The sequence below is a fragment of the Calidris pugnax genome, unplaced genomic scaffold (genome assembly GCF_001431845.1).
Source record: "Calidris pugnax isolate Ruff unplaced genomic scaffold, ASM143184v1 scaffold70, whole genome shotgun sequence".
Taxonomy (NCBI): domain Eukaryota; kingdom Metazoa; phylum Chordata; class Aves; order Charadriiformes; family Scolopacidae; genus Calidris; species Calidris pugnax.
This window is the reverse complement of record NW_015090862.1, coordinates 6,277,441-6,302,338: the sequence shown is the minus strand read 5'-3', so window position 1 is coordinate 6,302,338 and position 24,898 is coordinate 6,277,441. Positions and strand designations below refer to the sequence as shown.

Genomic DNA, 24,898 nt, shown 5'->3' with positions numbered 1-24,898 from the left:
GAGTTCTGAGCAGTTAAACTGACCAGTAGGCAGTGACCATTATACATGGGCTTGAAGGTTACGCTATGGAAAGTTCTCTCCTAATTCTCAAGCTGTTGACTTTCAAGTTCTGGCTTTCAACATAACGAGAGTGAAGTAGTTACAATAGTTAATGTAAGACTTGAATTTTCAGGCCAAAATACATACTGTGCAGTTGGTCTTTTCCACTGTGTTCTTCTGAACTCATGATTGACATAGTAGGTCCTTCCAAGGATGTCTTGCCTTTCTTCCCAGCCTGAAGGCAGCGGAGGAGATTCCTGCTGCTGCTGTTGTGGCTGGCTAGCAGCATCTGGTTGGTCCAATATAATCCACCCAGGCTAAGAGATATTAATATTTAATACCTTTAATATTACCAAAGTTGAAAAAGTATCTCAGTTTATTAAACCACCCTCCTTTTTAAGGTGCAGTTCTACTACACCTTAAGTTGGCAAGACTGGCTCTGGGTTTTATTGTGTATATTTCTCAAGAAATGATAGGACAAAGTACATATGCAGAAATCTTATTTTTAACTCAAGTTTCTTAAAGATATTAGCATCAAAAGTTGTTTATTCCAGGAAAATAAATAGTATTCAGAGAATAGATTAAAAAAAGTAAATAAATTTTGTTTCATACGTATGCTGCACTAGTCAGATAAGCATACCATTTTGTAACAGAAAGTTTAATTACAGCAAAGGTGGTAATGCTGAATGGAGTTGTTTAAGACTTGAAAGGAACACCATTGATCTAAACTGGTTGTGCTTAGAAACATTACAAATGTTAAGTAATTAAGATCAAAATATCCCTATAAAATAGAAAGGGCTGACATTCTAAAACCAGCAAGATGTCAGTGTCTGGCTGGTTGGGGTCAAACAGCATTAAACAGCAGTAAAAACTGGGCAAGGATACTTCCATTAATTCTAAACAAGAAAAGTTACACAGACATATGGCAAGTCAGTATCAGAATAAAATCAAAAGCCTAATGTATGTTTTCTTTTTTAGATACTATATAAAGCCACTCCTTCAGTTAGAAAAACTGCTCCAGAATTCTTATGCAGACTTACAACTTTTATGTAAGATATAAGCAATCGCTTTTAAATGGTTTGTTTCTAAAACACTATTTCTAGCTTAGTGATTCCTAACATTCATTTTTACTCTGACTACCCTTAATAAAGAAGATATTTGCTAAGTTCTTCAGCAATAAATACAACTTTTCCCACCTCCAATTCTTCAGCCTGTTCTGTGGATTCTTCTTCAGACCCATTGCTTTTAGGCAAGTAAGTCATTTTTAACCTAAGGTGGCCTTTAACTCTGGATTTATGGCTGCAAAACAGAAAAGAAAATGTTCTTATCGTGCACTTTTGAAATTATCTGGAAATAAATGGCTGGAAAAGCACAGCTAGAGCATTAATCTTTGGCTTTTTAACAGAAACTTGGCTTTTTATAGTTTAAATTATTGAAGGTCTATAATAGTCTTGAGTTTTTAGACTTCTGGATACACCATGATATTATGTACCACGACTGGAAACCTTTCTCTTTGACTATTGTTATAAAAAATAAAGAAAATAAGAGTTCTGAAAATATCACTAATGAGTCGACTGGATATCTGCACATACCCAAACCCCTACATCACTACAGACTAATGCTTTGGTTTTTTGTTGGTTGGGTTTTTTTGCCATGCAGAAAAAGTGAATTAGATTTCCTGATATCCAGAAAAGCATTACATGTTGGATTATGAACTTGTTCATTCAGATTGTGTTTTGGTTACAGAAAAGCCCACATCTCTTTGAAGGAGGAAGTAACCTACTATCTTACTTTCCAATACAACAGTTAAAGCAATTCATTTCAGCGTATCATCATGTTAATAATTCTTACTCAGCTTGAGGTATTGGGAAGGTAGCAACCTCATTTTTATTACTATTCCTGTCTCAATAAATACAAATATGAGCAAAATTTAAACATGCATTATCAATACTAGAGCATCTAAAAGTTACAGGAAGATTTCAAGGCAGAAAAGTGCCTGAACCTGGAGCAGCATCATTTACTACAAAGCACTGCCAAATCCATGTGTTAGCCACAAGACGAGGTCAGATCCTTGACTAAAACAACAACTGAATTTTTGTCGAGACAATAAATATTATTCTTCCTTCGTTTATAGGATAAGAAATGTTAAATTCAGAAAAAATGAAACTTGAAAGTCACGAAGTCAGTTAAAAGCATTGAGCTGCTTAAAAATCAAGAAGTGTAAAATATTTTAAAAATACTTCTGCTACCAGTGTCGCTGAGAAAAATCTATAGATCCCATATGTTCTGATGTTACTTCTAAATTAGAACCTATTATCTGAAAAACACTGACATGTATTTTTATGTACTTTATTTCTAACAAAAGTTGCTAAAAACTGCTCAGATTTTGGTTGTAAATCTACATTTTAAAACCAAACATGAAATGCATAAAAGTAATAGCAGCGTCAAAGTGTTACCTATTGTTTAAAAATTCCTTGTTTTTTTAACTAAGGCCTTCCTAAATGTTTAGCAGCTTTTCAGTTAAAGTTTTGTTATGTTTATAACTAAAGTCACATGGAACAGCATACGTGAAGGAGGCAAACAAAAGAGACAGGAAGGCAGGAAACTATTTCAAGTTGAAAAGGGATAAATTAGTTAGGCATAACATTGGTCACTGATTTCACTGTTCAGCAAAACAGTAAATTGGTCAGATGAAGTTACAATGTGAATTTTATGATGGTCTGAAGAAAAGCTGTTCACTCTTAACAAATAATCTACCAGTATCTAAACAAATTCTGACTTTTTCAATAGAACCACAAATTTCTTACTCCATTGGTTCTCAAATTTCTTTCATGAAAACATAAAAATTTAGACAGTATTTACGTGCAAGTAATTACTTAACAGCACTGTTTAGATATTTTTATGTGGTATTTACTAACCTTCTTGGATGAAGGACAAAATCCTTAAATGTATATGGTCTCTCCATACTTGGATTTTCTGTCTGGAATAAGACAAGTTTTTTTGAAGAAAAATCTGTGTCAAACACTTGAAGTTAAAGAAAATTATCATAAGCTTACAATGAATTTAACATTTCAGAATTTAAATTACAGGTTTAGATACAGAAGTAGCAACACCAGCTTTAATCTTAGTAGTAAGGTTAATTCCCCGGTTCAAGAAAAAAAAAATAATACCTCTCAGTGTATATATATATTACAGTTTCTAAAGTATGGAAAAAACCCTGTTTAGCCTGAAATCCAGAAATAGATTTTCAATTTTCACATTTAAAAGGTCTATCATAACTCTTTTTCCTCCCTCAGTATTTTACAAAAAAAATACCAAAAAACTCCACCTAAAAAACTTTGGTTTGGCTTTGCTTTTGGGGATTTTTTTTTTTTTTTTTTCATACAACATACATAAAAAGCCATTTCTAGCTTTAGGACTTGGGGATAAAAAATAATCACAAAAGAATCCATTATGAGAAATTCTTTTGGGGATTTTTTTTTTTTTTTTTTGCATACAACATACATAAAAAGCCATTTCTAGCTTTAGGACTTGGGGATAAAAAATAATCACAAAAGAATCCATTATGAGAAATTCTCTGTTCTGATTCACAAAAGTGACATTGGTCAGCAGAAAGATGTGCAGAGGTAAACAGACATCATTTTATAAATATAAATCCCAGATACAGATAGAGAAATATATATATATATAAGGAATCATTAAAGAAAACAAAGATATTTATTTTTCTGCTTAACACAGATATTTATAATTCATCTGAAGTTCTGCAATTCCTACAAAAAAAAATTATTTTTACAATACCATATGTTTAGGAACATTTGTAAATTTTTTTTGAGTCTTTTTCTTTTTTTCCCTTTTTCAGCTGTTGGTAAATTCTGAGAATTCACTGTATACTGAGGAAAACCTTGCAATTGGTATATTGGTAGGCCTTTTAATTAAGAACAATGGTACATGATGCAATCCTTGAACTAATTCCATATTGGTCTTTTCAAAAAGTATCTAATGTGTCTCAACATTTGATTGGAAATAAAAAAATAAAAGAAAATAATTCCAGAATCTAAAGAAGAGACATGATTAAGTTAGAGGTTTTAGAATTTTATTCAGAGCTGTTGAGCTTTGTTATGTAAAAATCCTAAGATCAAGCTGACTAAATTTTACTAAATGTGATAACTATTACACCAAATCTCAAAAAGAAAAATGTTCTCTTGTATTTCAGAGATTTCAGTGTAAGCTCTTATTAATACAATTTAGAAACACTACACTCCAGTTGAAGTGTTCCACCTTCACTGAATTAAATGCAGATCTTCAAACCTGTAACAATACATGTGTTAAGCTGGTGTTATCTGCAAGAATAGGTTCTATATTTATAAAATGAATTATCTTATAACTAAGGTAAATACTTCTTTGAAATTAAAATGGCGTTTGGTCTGGGTGGTTCCCCTTCTGCCCCTCAACATTACATTATTTCTACCAATGCACACGCTAAGACACTGTGGAAACACATCACAGAGGAGAGAAAAAGATTATTTTCTTATTTTAAGTTTCATAATTATTTTTCTGACTTTCCAAAAACAAGAGTTGCCTTAGATTCAATGCTAGATTACACTTGGATTAAGATATTTTGGTGTTTGCCCTTTTCCACGTGTCCCTGACCACCAGCTCTTTTTAGTTATAACTAGTCTGCATTTGCACAGTATCAAGCAAAACCAAAACTGCATGTAATAGAGAACTTATAAACTGATTTTATTTATCCAAGATATATTTACTTATGTAAATGAAAGACTTAAAAAAAAATATATCAACCTATATTTGGGGACATAAAGAACAATGGATTTAGATGGCAAGACCAAATAATTAAAACAAAGAACCAGGAAGACAGAAACAAAAAGGAGACATGGAAAAGTCAACATTTGAAGAAGGTAAGCAATCAGCCATGAAAATACTTAAATGAGGCTTTATAAATTAGTTTATGCTAAAAAAAAAAAAAAAAAAAAAAAGAAAGGAAATGCACCAGTATCTCCAAAAGGCTCCAGATATTACTGTCCAGCTCATTAATGGGAAGTGCAAACACAGAGTCCTCTCCAGAGGGACATTACAGTCAGTCTTTCCAACTCACCCAACTGAGGGAGAGCAGTCAGTGGGATCTTGCATCCCAGGTACAGTGGGAAATGGGACATATCTGTAACTACTCCTGATGTGGTTCTTACCAGAGTGAAAGAACCACTGCTCTGTTCTGCCACAGGTGCTATCCTGTCTTTAAAACAGTTGCTGATAAATCTGTTAGTATTTGCTACTGTTTTGAGACCCCAGCAGAAAATGAAAAGGCTTACTTATTTCAACATTCTTGGTGATCTTTCTTTAAAACTAACAATGTGCTTTGCAAGAGGAATACAAAAACAGAAATAAAAACATAAATGTACAAAGCAATGTTAGCTCTATTTCCCACTTACCACCTTCTTTATCAGTTTATGGGAATAATGAAAATTAAAAGTAAATGTGTAGACTTTAAAGAAAATATTTTAGAAAATAGGAAAATAGTTATAATCTATTCTTGTCTTTATGGCTGTTTCAAATCTTGCAGTGGTATTTCTGAAAATGCTAAAAGCACTCCTAACTCTCATAGCAGCAGAAACCAATATCTAAACATAAGGTAACCTACATTTTTTGGTAAATATCAGCACCAAAAAAACCCCAACAAATCCACAAAAGAAAACCAAACAAAGAACCCACAGAGCAGAAGAATTTCATCACTTATATTATCAGTACAGTTAACTTTCTTAGATGACTAACACAGTTGCACAGTGAATCATTTTTCCCTGAAACAATCATACAACAAAAACAAGCAAACAAAAAATACAAACCGGTAGCTGATAAAGAGGAATATCCACTTGCCCAAGAAAATCATCTCGAGTCTACGGAAAATAAAAACAAACAAAAATCACAGAAAGTTTAAAGTTGCAAAGTGTTTTAAAAACATTGCTCCAAAGCCCTGATAGCACGGTAATGTTTTCCTAAGAATTTGAAGACACTATTAAATTATACACAATAAAACTTGTTCTGTACAGAACAAGGTCTGATTGACCCAACACTCGGAGCCTTGGACAGTTCCTCCTCCCTCAAAATAGGTGAGGTTTGAGAGAGCCGGGGTGGATTCAGATTGTTTTGTAAATCATATAGACTAATGCTAATCAAACAGGAGAGAGTTGTTCACCATCAGGAACAACTGATGTCAGCATCTCCAGTAGAAACATTGTCCTAAAGGGTAAAGAGTAAAGATACTTTTTCCCTTAGCTGTTACAGTAAAATAATTGTCTTGGTATATGCTTAAGCAACTAAACATTTGTCACAGGTTAACACAGAACTAAAGACCTTCCTCCTAGTAGCACCTGACAATTTCTATAACCCTAGGCAGCTGTTTAAAACAGGCAGATATAAACACTTTTTTTCTTTTCAAAATAATATAGCAACTGTCAAAAATAAGACGAAGCAAAAATAAGTTTCATCTGTGATACATGCTTCAGAAGTTCCAGCAATTCCAGCAGTCCCAAGCCTGGCAGCAGGAGCTTCAAGTTTGGCATCTCCCCTAACCCCTGCCCAACATTCCTGTTGACATCTGAAAATGTGCTAGAATTCATTATATCAATGAAAACATACCATTTGCCTACACATTGAGGAGTTTAGTTTTAACAAGTAAAATCTGAAAGGTTCTGCCCTGACTTGAATGTCTGGACTGTCCGACTATGACCAGACTACAAATGCAACAGCTTTGCAGCCCGGTTCCCTCCAACCTACGCTGCAGTACCAGGGGAGAGACTGACAATACACGGTATCATTGCACAGGTTACTTTTGAACAATTTTTACCTGCCAAAGAAATTAAGATTTTAGTAATTTACATGGGTAGTTTCAGTACTTGCCAATAATCACCACCAACAGTCAAAGTACTTTACTTGACTTCTTACTGGATTACTGGAACATATGCTGAGTTCTTTCAAGTTCACTTGTGATTTGAAAGCCTTTGCGAACCTCCACAAAAGCAGGAAGATGTACCGTATGGGTCATTTAACATGAAGATGTATCACTACCTGTGTACTAAAATCAAGAGGGCACAAAATTTTTTAAAGGTATGTATAGCATTTTTCAAAATCTACACTGTAACAAAACTATGGTTTTTTGCCTAGACAGAGTAAGGAAAGTCTTCAACAGTGTAGGCTGTGCAACCTCTGGATTCCTAGTCTTCCTGATTTTTCCAGCTAACAAAAGAATTGGTGCCTATTTTTTCCCACATCTGTTGGTGTACCACAAGCTGGTATTCAAACTCATCACCCAAGGATTTTGATGGCCTTCTTCCATAAAACTTTCCACTATGAGGCTCTGCATCTCACTGACATCTATTCCCTTCGCCTCAGGGCAAAGCTGTGTATTTCACCTTTCTTCTAGCACAACGGTATTTTTAATTTTCAAAGCCAATGTTTTACAGTACTAAAACTTCAGTCCAATTCTACTAATTTTTTGTCCCATTGACACCAGTCTCCATTGCAAAGAGAGACTTTGCAGTCCTGGTAGACAACAGGTTACCAGAGCCAGCAATGTGCCCTTGTGGCCAAGAAGGCCGATGGTCTCCTGGGGTGCATTAAAAAGAACGTGGCCAGCAGGTTGAGGAGGTCATCTTCCACCTCTACTTTGCTGTGGTGAGGATGCATCTGGAGTACCATGTCCAGTTCTGGGCCTCCCAGTTCAAGAAGGACAGGGAACTACTGGAAAGAGTTCAGCAGAGGGCTACAAAGATGATCAAGGGACTGGAGCACCTCTTGTATAAGGAAAGGCTGAGAGACCTGTTTAGACTGGAGAAGACTGAGAAGGAATCTTACCAACACTTATAAATATCTAAGGGGCAGGTGTCAAGAGGATGGGGTCAGACTCTTCTCAGTGGTGCCTGGTGACAGGACAAGGGGCAATGAACACAAGCTGGAACACAGGAAGTTCCATCTGAACATGCTGGAAAACTTTATTTTGGGGGTGCCAGAGCACTGGAACAGGCTGCCCAGAGAGATTATGGAGTCTCCTTCTCTGGAGACATTCAAAACCCACCTGGATGTGTTCCTGTCCAGCCTGCTCACGGTGAACCCACTTTGACAGGGGGTTGGACTAGATGATCTACAAAGGTCCCTTTCAAACCCTACAATTCTGTCATTCTGTGATTCAAACAGCTCTCACATTAAAGGCTATAGATATTTCCTGAAGCAGTTCTTTCTCCCTTAATAATTTTGGTACCTTTTTTCTTTAATTCCATTATCCTAAGTTTGTCCGTTTCATCTTTAATCATATATGCATATGGAGAACCAGTGACTCACATTCGTATAAGCTCTAATTTTCACACCTGCAAAAAGCACAAGAAGACTGCAGAGCTTGTCATAGATAATAACATGCTAGAAATCTAGAAGTACATAACTTTAAATTGAATTTATAGTGTGCATGCCTTATGTTAAGATTTGAAGGGAAGGGGGAGTGGAAATAAAAACACACCACCCTTTTTAGCTCACAAACTTGTTTGAGATAGAAAGCTACAGCAGGTTTTCATACCTGAGGAGCCTGAAGCTTCTCTGAACTACTGAAGGAAAACTTTCTGTATTATTATAGACCACAAGCTTCTGGAAAAATATAGCTATCATTTTTGCCTATGAGGTTCTTTTTAAAATGGCATGGCACATACCTTAGACATGTTAAAAGGCTTAGTATTTGTAAAGTTCTTGGCAACCCTCAAGTGGAACATGCCTTTCAAATAAATTGCTGGAATGTGGGACAAAAGTCTGCTGTATTTTAGAAAACCTCAGAACATTGTGTTTGTTACCAGCATTATTTTAGCATGGGCTCCTGTTATTCACTTTATTATTCTGCTGTCTCTCCTGCTATTTTTAGTGGAGCTAGCCTCAATAACCAACCTTTAACAGTACTTTCTCCTCCAGCCAGAGAGTAAAATCCACCAGTGGAGATTTTTGTTGACCTCCAAACAACTAATACGTAGATCAGATAGCAGGAATGCTCTTTAGCGATGTGCCTCACTATGACAAGCTGACTAACTGCCTTCAAAGAAGTGCCAAAGAAGCTTTGAAACAGACATTGCGCACATTAACAATTAAATGCCAATGGAGCTGAAACTGTTTGGATCTCTGTTTCCTGAGAGCAGGCATCCCAGTTTTTTCAAGACAGACAAGTGGGTTAGTTGTTCTTGTCAACTTCTAATTTCTTAACAGCCAGAGAACTCAAACTTTCTGTTTGCCAAACCCTAAGTGTATAAACCTCAATTAATGATATAGTACAGTAACAAAGAGGCCTTTTATTTCACTCATTCAGTGGTTTAGTCTATAGAAAGTTATTAAAAACATGTGAGGACAGACAGCTGCTGTACACAATACATTTAAAGAACTCTAGTGCAATGCCAAAGCAAGTGCTCAAAGAGGAAAAGCACTGAAAGAAAGTAATCCAGTTCAAAACTCGTTTTTGTCTATTTTATGATACATACTTAATAAGCCTTAACAGTTACGGTTTAGATTTATTTTTTTTCCACAATTCCCATCAGAAACTGGATAGAAGTAGATTTTAAACCAACATTCTTATCTGAGTCACACACTTAAGAGCAGCACTGAGAACATTACCCGTAATTTATCAGGTCTGAAGACAGTTAACTGAATTTAATGCCTTTCTTAATTGCTGGATTTATCACAGTGCCTTTTGAAATAGCTCTTATATAAGACCAGGGTGTTGAAATAAGATGTGCTTTTTCTACCAACTTTTGTGACTAGTTTTTGGTGTTAGTGCATGAATTAGAACTTAACTATATTACCAGTCTTTTTCTGACTAAACAGACAGCTAGTTGTGTAGAAGCCGGTCTTCACACAGAAATCTACAGCTGTATGGCAAAATGAGAAAGCATGTAGCTTTTATTGGAGGGAATATAAAGTATCAATTCAAATTGAAAAAACAAACAGGGATCTGGACTATCGCTGCTTAAGAAAACAAGGGCTCAATAGATCCCTTATAAAACCAACATTCTTCTTGCTTAAACACCCAAACATCAACACTAGTTACAAGCTTGATGAGAATGAAAAAAACCACCTTTCCTGAGCTACACTAGCAACTTCACGTATTTTTCTTCTCATGCTGCGCTGAGTATATTATTTGGGTCTCTTGAACTCTAAATAGAGAAAAGTGAGCTTTTTTCTTCTGTAAAACACTGCCAGCATATGTTATTCATCATGGGAAAATAACAGTTTCAAAAAAGCAAATTTCAATTATCATGTTAAGATCTTACCAAATTCATGGATTCTAAAAGTAATGTTTTCTTTATCTTGCAAAACAATATATACTTTGTTGCATAGAACTCTAATTAAAGTCCCAGTCTCCTGCATTTTTAAAGGAGAGAGGTAGATAGTAAGGAGGGTTGAGTTTTTTTAATGACACATAGGCATATCATTTCAGTTGTCCTCCATGATGAACTATCTATGATACTGAGATATAAGAACCTAATCAGCATTTTCAAAAAAGTGAAAATAGGTACTGTCAGATCAATGGTTATTACGCAACATGTTTCTGCAGGGCTTTCAGCCCTGCTGGCTGCTTCTACAGCAAGGTGTCAGCATAGCATGCCTCAGCAGTTTTACCATCTGTTTAACAGACAGCATTTAGAAATGACACTGAAGTTATTTTCACTGATTCTCCCTTGCTTCCAAAGATATTTTCAGAGACTTGCTTCTCTAAAAAGACCAGAGCAAAAGTTTCATCTGTTTCTCCATTTATAGCTTACTTCTTTTTAATATAGAACCAGTATCTTATAGATAGCTTCCTTGAAAGTTCGTATTTAGTCTATGGTAATTTTATAACACTCATATAATACTCCACTCAGTGTTTGCTACTTTGAGAACTTGTGCTGAAAAGTTCATTAACAAAGCAATTTAAGATACCATTTGGGTTTTTTGCATATGAGATTCATTTTCACATAGGTCACAGGAAGACAAGTAGCCTTCTAGTATAAATGAAGCATACTTAAGCACAACAAACAGAGAACAAGCCAAAAGTTTGTAATGCATTTATTTTATTCATCAGGAATTTTAGTTCCTTTAGTTTTATGGACAGATGTGCCAAATAAACTACCATATAAAAAGCAAAAATATTACGTTTTATGAAAAGTCAAGAGCCTCCTGTATCAAACCAGCCAATGCTCAAAACCAAAAATAATTCAGAAAGCAGTACCAAACATTTAATTAGGTACTATTCTGAGAAGCCATTCCTGACATCAAGTCAATTAACTTCATGGTAGTATAAAACCATAAATTTTTTGCATCTATTTGTGGAAGCTTTTGTGCCAAATCTTAAGACTTTGAATAAAGTTTGAAAAACAAACTCCTTTAGTTGCAATTTCAGGTGCACTTTTACCTTCACCAATTAGCACTACAAAGCCTAAAACACTCAAAAAATGGAAAACTTTATCAAACGTTAAACTGCACATGCAATTTGCTTCCTGAAATGAGCAAGGATAAACCAGATATGACAGATGTTATCCACACTGTCTAATTATTACACTCAGCCAAAGGACTCAACACACAATGAACTTTTTGCTATTCAGAGCAAGAGGGAACAAACAAAAGACAAACAATTTGCCTCCAAAAGGCAGACAGGCAACTGGAGCATCTCTGCATCACGGTCTCACTGGGAAGTATATTAGGCCCAGTACAGATGCACAAAATCAGGTTGAGCCAGCTTTTTTCCAGCTCTAAATATAGTCTTGAAGAGTCAACCCAGGCTGTACAAGTAACTGACCCCTTCTAAGAAATTTCTGTGACTGCGGACCTACAGCAGGGCTGGATGCAGGCTGAATGGCCTCAGCCTACTTCAAAGTTAGTCCAGCAGTTTTCAAAAGCATTCTTAGGCCTACTGTTCTCAGCCACTGCTGATCCAAATTCAACATCAATGCTAACTCAGGAATTCCCTGTGCCTTTGCACCCCTGCACAGCTGGTGGCCGCTGCCAGCCGTGCTGCAATTTTCCATGCTCTTCTGCACTCCCCATTAGTCCTCGGCTGCCACTGATCTGAACAGCGGCCCCAAGCCCTACCTGCTGGCCTTTCCCAGCTCCAAGCCTAAACCTACTGCTGCCAGTCCTACGTGTAGGCAGCAGCAGAACTTACTGGTTTGTCTTAAGCTGTGCTTAAGTTACAAGTTACAAATCCTGTCCAAAAGCAGACTGCATGAACTGACCTTGGATGCCTCAACCTCTGTGTTACAAGACAACTACAATAGAAATAATCCACCCACAATAACTTTTACAACAAAAGCAGTGTTACAATTTATTTCAGATAATCTCAACAACCTTTCTTACTGAAGTTATATTATCCTTCCCGCATTAGAGATGGGTGTTATTGGCCTGTAATTTACCAGATGTTAACCACTCTGGATTTATTCTTTATAAGCTAAACATTTGTCCCAAATCAAACTTACTAGAAATTATAACAACAACTACTGGCTAAGGTAAAAACTGTATTAAAAATAAGTAATATTCATAACTAATTCTGGAAACCTTTTTCTTTTTTTCAAAAAGCCCTTGTGCTTTCACTTACTGAACAAGGTTTTCTCCCTTATGCTAGGAAAATCACAGATGCCAGAGAAATCATCTATGTCTAAAAGAATCTAGTTCTATGTTTCTTCCCACATTCCTTTTACTGAGTAGCTGGAGTGTCCCATTTGCATTTTAATACTTCTTAACTTCAATGATTCCAATTCAAGTTTGTATGTAATTTCAGCCAGGAACTTGCTGATGTCCTTCTTAAATCCTTTTGCTTATGTTCCAGTTGATACAGCTGAAAGTGGCCCAAAGTCACAAACAATAATTGCATCTATCTGTGGCAGTTTACAATAAACTGAAAAGTCTACAACAGGAAAAAAGTGATGTACTCTCTTGAAACAGATAATTATATATCCATAAACTAACACCAAAATGAGCTACACACATTTTGCTGGCTGCATTCCCAAATCAGCATGTTCTGTTCGTCACAAGGAACGAGGAAGAAAGTTCACTTGAAACAGAGAGACTTAACAGAAATGCAGGGCAGTCCCCTTCAGACAAGGGTGAAAGTCAGGAGAGCAAGTGACTCTCCTGAAAAGGCCAGTCAGTTTTGCTTGCTTGCTTGCTCAATCTGTGAAATTCATCCACTTCTAGAAGATTAGAAAACATGTGTTGGAACACAGAAGAACACTCTCAGCCCAGGGTGAGGGAAGAATTTTAAAGAGCATTTCTACCACCTGATCCTTGGTGGCTGCAAGGGCTGTGCAGACACCAAAGAGCCCAGGAGGCAGATTAACCCTCTGCATAGCCTTGTATCCTTCCCCTATAATGACCAAGAGCAGATGCTTAAGAAAATAAAAGCAGCAGTTAAGAATAGTGCTTCCTCTGATATATCCCCCAGTTTCTAATGAGTAAGTGTTAGCAGACTTTTTGATCCTGCTGTTAAAATACGTATTGAGAATCTAATACGCTTTGATGGTCCTTTCTTCAACTTATCTAACCTCTTCTTGAAATCCATTTCTACATTTGGTATGCACAACATCTCGCAACAGTGAGCTCAGCAACACATAAGAGAATATATTTGTTTTATAAGAGTGGATTCTCTGTTTAAATTCACCTCCCCCGAACTATAATTTTATAAAACTCCCTTTACACCATTTTCCCCCTACCCCAAAGCTGAAAAGCCCTTGGTCTACTTAGTGTCTTCTCACATAAAACTTATCCCAATCTTGTGACCCTTCTTGGTATTTTTCTAGTTCCATTACACATGCTTCCTGAAAAAGGATAACCAGAAATATGCATGCCATGCAGATATGTGGATTTGTACAATTTCATAATGGTGTTTTTAATTTTGTTACTTTATTTCTTTCCTAATAAATCCTAACCTTCTATTTGCCTTTCAGCTGTCAACAAGATTTGAGCTGACTTTTTCAGCAAGTTGCTCACCATGACAGAAACTATTTCCTGACCAGTATGGGACACCCATTACCACGCATGCATCAGTAGCTGGTTCTCCTCTGTGTGCAGTACTTGGCATTTATCAACACTGATTTTCAAATTCTCCATTCTACTGCCTAGTCACTCACTAACATGAGATCTTCTGCAACTTCAGAGATTTCTTATGTTTTCATTAGTTGCCATCAACAAGGAAGCTTTTTTGTGCACTTACATACTGAGAGTATTTTCAGAATGTCTGCTAGATTCTTGTCAAATATTTTGAAAAGCTTAGTATCCTGCACTAACCACAGCTCACCCATCTTTGCATGTCATTGCTCAGTTTGATTTGTAAGACAAAACTTCTTTTTATGAAAGCAGTGCTCAGTCTCCCTCCTTGTAAACACAAAACATGTCATATGTCTACTAATTCTATTCAATGTACTCTTTTTTCCTGACTGGCCTTTTGCAGAAGCCTGTAGTTCCCCTTTTAAAATATCAGCATACTGCTTACCATCTTCCTTCAGTAAGAGATTCTAATAGATCAAAAAATTATTCATTATAGTTAGTATTTCAAAAATTTTAGAGCTGAGCTTCCTGACAATTCTTGGGAAAATACCTGCAGGTACTATAAGTTTTGTTAAGGATTTCTGTCTTCTGCTATAATGCTTACAAAGACTATGATTTCTACATCACAATAACATTTTTCAATAAATGCTTTTGTTTAACCCAAAGTGTTGTTCTAATTTCTCACAGAAAGCAAAAGAACATACCATAAAAAAAAAAAAAAAGACTTATAGCAATGATCATGGTTTCCTATCTGAAAGCTTGCAAGTTACTTGGCTACTCAGGAGTAAAGGGAAGAATGTCTCCATCATGCCTTGGGAAAAAGTTTTACTTTCACACATTCTTAAATGTACACTCAGTTTTAAAGGATAGAATAACTAGAGTTTGTAGCTATATTAAAGAAGCCACACCATCAATGCTTCCCACTCTCCCACGGTATATTAAAAGGACATGAATCAACCTGAAGTCTGGATAATTAAATATTTATATAAGCTGTTTCAGGAGCTCTGCTTTGCATGGTTTTGCAGTTCAAGTTCCCTCTTTTGTTGGCATGAGAAGCCTACCCAAACTCACTTCAGCTGCAGATGATAAACAGAATGAAGTTAGCAATAATTTGTGCGGAGCACAATCAAATAAAATTCCTCCTTAGCATATACATGTAGTGTTTGCTGGTGACTATAAAATGCTAGAGCTTTGATATATAGGGTTATTCAAGTATTCTGCTACAGCCCAGACACTGTTCCTTGCAGCACGATCACATTCTGAAAGTTACATATTGTTCACTGTTGCCAAATACAACTTGCTAGAGCTGACAAAGAAAAGCTTTAAGGATGGAGCTGACACCAAATAATGTTAATCGATCACCTCCTTTGCTAATGCTTCCCCCTAGTAACAGTTCACAGCTAGTCTTAGCTATAAGGTTTATCATGTCCTTTGTATGCAATCTTTTTTTACCTCCGAAGAAGACAGCTCATCAAAAGCTAAAGGCATGAAGACAGATGGAGAAGCTGTAACAAAACTCTGCATTTAAAGCAAGATGGAAAATAGAAGAAAACAGTACAAATTATTAAAGCGCTACAGATCATTGTTACATAAAGGATGAAGGTAGGAGATCACCTACAACTAATTATAAATCATTATACATGGTTAACAGTTTCAACTGTCTTCCCTTTAATGCTCTGATGTATACTTCAGCTTCTAAAATTTGTGTAAGACAACAGAAATTGTACTGTGTGATGTGTCTAACATAGCTGTAACCACAATTCTTCAGAAACACACCACCAGCATTTCAACCCAAATTCTCCTCGAGTGAACTGATATACCATAACAAAGCAATGTGCCATACAGTCCTGTAACATGATCCTTCAAGATATGCCATACTGAACACTATGAAAATTATTAGGGGATGAGGTTATTGTGGCACAATAGCATAAAGTCATAATGTCAATTTGTGCATTGCCTCCATAATCTTTTGCTTCACCAGCCTCTTCTCCACCTCACTTCCTTGCACAAATTTAGGAAACCAATACCCATGCGTTCAGCCCCTTTGCTCAATATGCAAAGATAAAGATGGCTGGAGACAAGCCACAGTTGTCTTCCCGATCTCTTGGCACTTCTCCCCATTTGGACCATGACCTTCTGTGAAGTAGTTCTGCTAAGACAGAAACTCAATACTTAAAGAGGATGCAAGAGAGAAGACAACCTCAGACTACTCAGTGCTAACTTGTGGTGCAGCATTTATCAAGGAATCAAGATTGTCCAGGACCAGGTTCTGTTCCCCCCAGCATGTTCACATCAGCTGCCAAATAAGTTAGTGAAGAGAGACATTCTCACACACAGGTCCCTCAAACTACTGTTTGTCCAAAATTTAAATTTACTATCAAGAGATTCAAATAGCATCTCCTTTTACAAATACAAAAGGCAGTCTCTCAGAACTTGGTGAAAAAAAGCTTGAGTGTTTCAACTAAAGTTTTCTTCACACGAACCTGAAAGTAGAAAAATGTTTCAGTTATTTTACACCACCTCTGAGGTTTTTCACTTCAAAACATGCATTTCATTCACTCAAGACAAAACCTGAGTAAAATTACTTGTAAACAAAATGACAATTATTCCCTTAATTGTACAAATAATTACTTTAAAGGTATACAGTTGCTGAAATGGATTTGCAAGTACATTAACAATATTCACATTATCTAATCGGCTGTGATACTGATGATGGGGAAGGAATGGCTGATGTCAACAGGGATGTCAGCATAATATTATACTCATGGAAGAGATTAACACATCTTTTCTTTTTTTTTTTTTTTAAAGTTTGTTTACAGTCTACAAGAAGTGGAACTGTAGTCACTGCTTCTGCCTGCCTTCCTCTGTACCTCTTGAAGTTTACATACCTAAAATGACATGTAAACTCTTCCCTTACTCCTACCCTCCCATTTCACACCTGTGATGTCAAAGTGCTTTAGCTGCAGATTTATTTCTACGCTAAGCAAGATAGACGCACTGAAAATACATTAAAAACAGAAATACAGTGTCAAGGACAACCTTCAACACTGCAACCATGGACTACCTCTTCCTCCTGCTTCGCATAAATGAAATTCCACTATCTACTGCAGAACCTATTTGATATGTTTCCAGTAAAGATCAGCAGTGGTATGTGGGCCATCACCATTCCACATTTTTCAACTTAATTAAAAATAATCCAAGGCCAGTTGTCACAGAAATGGTGGGTTTGGTTTTTTGCTTTTGGTTGGTTTTTGTTGGTGGTGTTTTGTTGGGTTTTTTTGTTGGTTTTTTTTTTTTTTTTAAAGTCAGCCTTTAACAAGCTGTTGATTATAGAAAGCAGGAAATCTGATATGAGGTGGCTGAAGGCTAGTAGCTAGGCACGTAAGAAAAGAATGCATAGACCTTTTGCTGCTTCAGACTCTGGAGTCTCTGACCAAAGCACTGATTTGATTTCATGACTGCTCTGTACAGATAGCTGACATTACTAAATGCTACTCCAGTATCAACTTGTTAAATTTGAACCCAGACTCAGCATATCAATATACTAGGCCAGACTAACTGGAGTCAAGAGAAATATTTTGGGAGTTGTTTATTTTTAAATGAGTCACAATACACCATGATAATTAACTGGACTATATAATTAAATGATTGTCATAGAATCTATTAATTTGTCACAAAGACTGTAATAGCAAATACAATAGTATTTATCTATTTTATTCCAGTGAATTGCTGAACTGCTATAAAGCCAACTAAGTTTTTTGCTTGATTTGGTAGGGGAAGCTTTTAAATTTTTTCATAACATGTTTTATGGGATATTCTATAACAACTGATTTTACACAAAGACTGAAAGGGCCATTTCAGGACTGAAAGGCTCCTGTGCCTGTTGTTGCATAAAGGAATCTGAAACAGGTATACTGCTATAAAACCTTTAGCGTCCAGTTTTCTGACATCGGAGATCTTTTTAATTTGTACAGAAATGGCACAATTCTAAATATTTGCAAATATATTAAAAGTACAAGTACAAAAAAGTACATTTACATATTTGGGATTCAGACTCTCTTTTTTCCTACCATTTTTCATTTTTCAAACTTGTCTCATCTTTCAGTCAGAAGATGAAATCTTAAGAATACAGGAAACTTAAAACTTGCTGCCACATTAACACAGTAAAAATGCACAGCTACCACAGAAGCGTGCTATCAAGTGCTTTAAAAAGTTAAGTCTCCTTAGTTTTTATGGCAATCCACTGTAAACACCATTCCCGGGAACTGAAACAAACTATTGTCACTCCAGTGTCCTACAAGGTTTTCTGAAAATGTTTGCCAACAATCTAACCCTGAACTTAGATTCTATCTAAATTTAATTTATTAAAATTCACTCAATATTAGAATATAAATTATCTTGCAGATAAACTGTCATTCAACACAGAGGCTAGCAGTGCAAGTTGACGAGAAATGTACTTGAAGCGCATGACTCAACATGTTTTCCCTTTTACAATATACTTTTTAAAAATAACTAGATCCAGACTACTTAACACATCATAATCTGTTTATGCTTATTGTGGAATTTATCATCAACTGTACAGTTTGATTTTGCACGAGGAATCACCAAACAATATGCATAGTGATTACCTGCGATCCACTATGAGTTTTAATGAAGCTTAAACACACGTCACAGTTTTATAAAAAGGAAAGTGCATTTATCTTCAAACTCTTTTTAACCAAAAAGCCAAACGAAACTCTGAGGAAGTCAAAAGATGTACAACCATCAGGCATTACTCTAAGAGCAAGAACAGACTGAAAATTGCAGTCTAATACCTTCAAGGTAATTATATTACTAGTTTAGAAAAGGACTGTCATAACTATAGATCTTTGGCATAAAGCCTTTCACTTGAACAAGCATATTAGTTAAATGCTGGTAGTGTCAATTCATAGATAATGAGATCTTTAAACAATTTTGTAAACATTAATTGTTGCTCTTCTAACAGCATTCATAATTAAAACCAATATTTAATATTCAGATAGTTCACATCTTCACAATGTTATTTAAACAAGCCTTAAAATCCACATTTAATGTGGCTTATGCCTTACTGACAATACAGAATGCCTTAAGAGTTAATAAGAGCAAACACACTTCTGCAGTTTAGTTGGATGCGAGTTTCATTACCAAAAAAATACATTTAATATAAGCCTTCTAGACCCAAGTTCTATAATTTGAACTGCAATGTTGTTGGGAGAGGTATTAAGTTACAGTGTACTGCTCAGGCTGAAGTAGTGGTTGGAAGGAAAAAAAAAGCGAAGAAAAAAAAAAAAAAGAGAGGAAACTCTGAAAATTCCTGTGGTTCAGGGTGTATACAGAAACAAATGGTATTTACAGTTTCTCTGCTCAAATATTACTTATCTTTAATTCTACATACAGCAAACTGTTCTGTAAAATAAGCCTATATAATATAAACCTAAAAGATTATACAGTAATCCACTCATATTTGCCCGTTTTATATGCACTTATAGTAATTACATTAATTTACTGAGAAGTTATGTATTTAAAACTACAAAACTTCATCTGAAGTTTAAATAATTTCCATGTCTAGCTAACTAGACAAAAAAATTCCCTTGAGTTCATGTAAACAAGAAATTGTTTACAATACAGTAAATACAGGTATTTCACTGTAAGACTTAGTCACATATGCTACTGTATGTACCATACTCTAAAAAACAAATCTAAAAGTCAAATGTTACAGATAATATAAGAATTAACTTCCTAATGGTGACAGTTTGACACCATTAGGAAATTCTAAAATCATTGTGTTTAAGCCCTGATTGTAAATATTATTATTTTCAAGTTAAATTTCAGCTGCAAAATATTGTCAAGTTTTTTTGTAAACCAGAACACTCACCTTATGGGGCCTCCACAAAGAAGTGTTAGACATTTCCCTTTTAGAGGTTCCATATCTTTTCTTAACACCAGTTGTTTTTCCTTCATTCCCAGGTTTGAATTGTATGTGCAACTGAGACGTCCTTGCACTATGAGACTTGTACTTAAGGCTGGATAAACAGCAAGAAACTTTTTGATGTGATCCTTCCAACGAAACACTTCTTTGCAAAACATGGTGGGCTTTGCTCATCTGTGCATTCGGCCTTTCTAGTTCATTTATATTAATCTGATATTCTGAATCTATTTTTGCGGGTAAACATGCAGATGTGCTACGTGCCAGTTTTAAATGAGGATATTTTTCACTGGAGTTCAGATTTAACTCTGGAGTGCAACAGCCATTAACCATTTCACTGCTTGATGCAAATGCTCTTTGAGTGAGATGAACTGAAATACATGAGAAGCCATCAGATACTTCTTCACAAGTTGCCTGCTCAGAACTATTCAAAATTTTACTTTTGTCCTGAAATGATGTATTCAAGTAAAGTGGTCGAATGTCTCTGACTTCACCAGAGGAGCAAACTGTTTTAGACAACCGAAGTCCATTGACTGCTGTTGAGAGGAATCCCTTGGAAATGGTTTGATCATCTTTTTGTGCCAGCTCACTAGGAGAAATAATTAGTTTATGGGATGTTTGATAGGCATTTCTATGTGGTAGTTGACCCGAGCTTACTGGAGAAGCTGGAGGAGTACTGGAAGGACTCCTAGGGAAAATAACCAGTGATGAACAACGACGCAGTGGAATTTTAGTTTTCTTCCTCACTGACAAAGCATCTTGGTCAAAAGCAGTACTACTTCTACACAGAGTTTCCTGAGATGAGTTGCTCCTGTAGGGATTACATTTGTTTGCAGTGCTTCTATATGAAGAATCACCATGTACAACACTACTACAGAAAGTACCATCGCTTGTCGAAAGAATACCACTACCACTGTCACTGATGACACTGTTACTATATGAACCTCCATCACTTGTGGTACTTGCACATGATCCATAGTCACTGCCAGCACTGCTGAACGATCCGCTGTCACTGGCTGCAATGCTGCTAAGGCTGCCATTGCACAGAGCAGTATTGCTCAGAAGACTATCATTAGGTCGATGATCAACCACAATTCTAGCGCCGCAATTTCCTTCATTTCCAACATCAGTGAATGAAACGTCTTCACCAGTAGCTACAGCATCACCAGACCGAAAATATCCACTGTACTTTCTAGACTGTAGCGAAATGTGCAGTGAAGTGGTCTTTTTTATTTGCAGTGAAGAAATAGTTGCATTTTCCTCTTGATTAATTCCTTGTTGCATTACAGGTGCATAAGCAACTTGTCTAGGAGCCAGTTTCATCTGTGTAACATTAGGTGCAGAATTTTGTGATTTTTTGAAGTACATACAATTGTTACTGTCCAAAACATCTTCAGAGGTTTCCGATAACGGATCGGTGTTGCTTCTCTGGGCAGCAAAATGCAATCTTAACCGTCGTGCCATTTGTTCTCATTTCCACGCATGTTAGGAAATGAAAACCACAAAGATCCTTCAGCAGAAAGGCTACAGGCAGCTGCACAGAACCTAGAGCTAGTACATCACAACAGTAAAAGCCCATAAAAGTTGCAGTCTTTGTCCTGATTTCTACAAGATACTAGTGTTAAAAAAAAAAAACAAACAACCACCAAACAACAGAACTGTACCTCTTGAAATAAGTCAGCCACTCGTTGAACTGCAGTTTCTGGACCGTCTTTGATTGCTTGCAGTCAGAAAGCATTCATTTGCAAAGCACTTAGTTCCAACGACCTCAGCTGCAACACGCTGACAAACACTACTGATCCTGCTTCAATTATACCTTCTGCAATTTGCACAAATGAATACAATAATAAACTTCCAGTACTTCCAAGTTTAAAAAAGCAACTCCTACTGCAGCTGCACTAGCTGAGTCAATGTGTCCGTACTTTCCTCAGCAGCGTATGACTACTAATATTTTTACCCATAGGTTTAGAATTACAGGAAGTTGGTAGGAATGAAGTCCCATATAATTGAGTATCAAGTCTAGGATTGAATTTCCAAATAGTAACCATGCTAGCAAACTGCTGAGGTCTGAATTATGCATAAACCAGTGAAATAAGCCTTCCTTCTCCCCCTTAAAAAAAAATAATCTTTCTGCACTATTTAAATAAAACTTGAAAGAAAGCTGGCATTATCTTGCAATCTTCACACTGTTAAACAATCATACGTTCTAAAGATTTGCACATAGTAGAAACCTGTTCTGCCAGTTAATTCATAATTTTCAGTGAGATGCAACTGAATTAGAACCACAAAAAGTTACTCTGATTAATAATTTGGTATTTATTTCCAGCCTACTATGTTAACCTTGTATTTCATATTTTAACCTTTCAAAATTACAGCTGTTAAAGGTAGAAAGTAACAAACTATTCTTACAAACTGAACTACCTCATCTCGTTTGCTGGAAGCCCACAATAAGCTGACAGTCATTAGAGTTCAATACGGCATGTAAATATACGACCAGCTATGCAAACTTTTAAACACTGACCTGAGTATGCACAAAGATAAATATGGTTACTATCCACAATTACAGAAGAAAGGATTCTGTATAATTATATACAAACTGTCTCATACATTTATAGCTAACTACTAAGTATTTTTATTTTTTAAAGAAAATGTTCAGCATGTCAAAAAGTTAATATACTGTCAACTCCTAGAAAAGTAATGGGATTGCGACCTCCAAAATGTTTCAGTGGCTCATATAGTCTGAAAAGGTCCTTTGCTGGCACCTAGTGGGACTTCTGAAAAAGGACAAATCTTGAATCTTGCTGTTCAGTGCATTTTTTGTTGTTTTTTATTTTTTAAAAACCAAACATTTGGCTATGAATGTACTTTTGAATACAGAAGCCATACATGATGCAGCACTAAACGCTACCGCACTAACAAGAAATTACTTAGTGCTGCTGAAAAAGTGCAAGCAGAAGAGAACACTAGGCCATTTATACTTTTATAGGTCATACTACTAAATTTTTTTCTGCTCCATATTTATTTAACCTTTACTGTATTTTAAGCTAGAAGGCAGTAAAATTAACATTTATACCTCTTTCCCAAAAAAGAGCCAAGAATCAAATTCATAGTACTCTGTTTGCAAGCAACAAATTTGTTTTCCAATTATACTCCAGGGCTTACTTAACCTCTGTTACCTGAATTCCATGATTAGAATGCAGCAATAAATGAATACTAGCTTATTCATTAAAAGCCAACAAATACAATAGTTCATTTATTTCATTATGCTTTACCAAATGGACTACTTCTAATGTTCTATGTCGTAGGGGGCTGGGATGGGGGGAGAAGTGGAAAGGCAAATACCATAAAAGACTCTTTTGGTCACACTTTCAAAAAGTTACATTTGAACTTCAAGGAATATATTTTTTAAAAAAACACACACAAAAAAATCCCAAACAAGAAAACCACCAAACAATACAACAAGAAAAAATCCACCCTAAGATATGAGTGAAGAGTAAAAAATGCATTTTTTTAAAGCTCCTTTTTTCCCCCCAACAACAAATTTATTAGTAGCACAGTTCATAACATGTTAGTGTGATACACAAAAAACTGCAACCACTTTATTAGAGATACTGCTTTTTGTAAAAGAATGCAATGCTTTCTCCCTCAATGGATGATCTGAAACATTTGTCCAATTTTACTGAAGAAAACTCTAAGAAAATGATAAACTGACATAAATCTTAAGCCTGAGTTATCAAATTAAGTGAAATTTCTCAGCATGTCACTCTTCCTTAGCTATAACTGTATAGGTATAGCCAGCCAACTACAGCTTCCTTAATCAACATTAAATGGCTTTTAAAATGCAAAATTCTATTTCGATGAATTACAGTTGACAAAAACTAAAAATATTAGTTTTTTAAAAGTACCAGTACCTCCATTCAAATCTTAACGTCATTGACTTCTTCAATATCAACAAAAGATTTTAGCATTCATTTGAAATATACCTAGTTATCACAAGTTATTTTAAGACAGGAAGAGATAGCAAAAAGTCATCTAGTACCTTTACTGGTCCATCTCATAAGTGATCTCATTGTCCTTCTTAACAAATTTTTCTATTGTGTTTTTAAAGACAACCATAACTGAGGACTCCACAAACGGCTCAAACCCTTTATTCTACTAATTGTTTACAACAAGGCAGCAGAACAAACTTAGATTTAGTGTTCCCTTGCCAAATCCAAGACAGGCAATCTTTTCAAAGTTTTAAAGCTATTATAGAAATATTTTAAAACTCTAGTTGTTGGCGATATGCAGGTTGATGCAGCAGGGCTTTGAATTTAAGCCAAAAGTTGAAGGTGGTAAGTTTTAAGCCTGGCCTCCAAGAAAGCAATATTTCTTAAAACCAAAATGCAGGGATTTTAAGCTTCAATTTCTCCCCAAAAGTTACAGGGAATTAGAGCACTTGGGATAAATTTTTATAAAGAGGAAATTATCTGTTGGGAGTACAGTCTCACAAATGGAAAAGAACTTCAGTTTTATCAGCTTACTCATAGGTAGAATTTAAAGAGTCATCCAATAGGTAGAAGAAAAAAAGGGCTGATTAACACTGAAGCCCCCTAAAATAACAGAAGATGGAAGACCTGATGGTAGCTGTACATGCTAGTGAGAGTCTGCCAGGCACCTATGATTTCTGACATATGAAGATGAATTAATAGAAGTCGGGGAGCTTGTTAATGCTAAACAACAATCACAGCTAAGGCAAAAATTTGACTTACTTAAAACAGTTCAAGATATCTGGGATAGAAATTTTGTGTTTCTGAAAGCAAGCTAAATAGATATACGGAGACAGCCTTTTCCATTCACTGAATGAGATGGAAAAGATGA

At 35.8% G+C, this 24,898-nt stretch overlaps 1 protein-coding gene across 6 annotated transcripts in view; it reads right to left on the bottom strand.

Moving 5' to 3' along the window:
- NEDD4 (neural precursor cell expressed, developmentally down-regulated 4, E3 ubiquitin protein ligase) overlaps positions 1-24,898 on the bottom strand; it is a 59,953-nt gene that overhangs the window by 19,375 nt on the left and 15,680 nt on the right. The window contains exons 1-6 of one of the 6 annotated variants that reach the window (XR_001412354.1): positions 21,703-21,837; positions 19,988-21,589; positions 5,898-5,948; positions 2,958-3,019; positions 1,236-1,338; positions 187-356 (exon numbers count right to left, since the gene is read on the bottom strand). Coding sequence is in view for 4 of the 6 variants with exons in the window: in XM_014944649.1 (XP_014800135.1) it covers positions 187-356; positions 1,236-1,338; positions 2,958-3,019; positions 5,898-5,948; positions 19,988-21,502 (1,901 nt within the window). In the remaining 2 variants the exon portion in view is untranslated. Of the gene's footprint in view, positions 1-186; positions 357-1,235; positions 1,339-2,957; positions 3,020-5,897; positions 5,949-19,987; positions 21,590-21,702; positions 21,838-24,898 lie in introns of those variants that run through there. The other 5 variants (XR_001412353.1, XM_014944649.1, XM_014944647.1 and 2 more) reach the window with 5 other exon arrangements.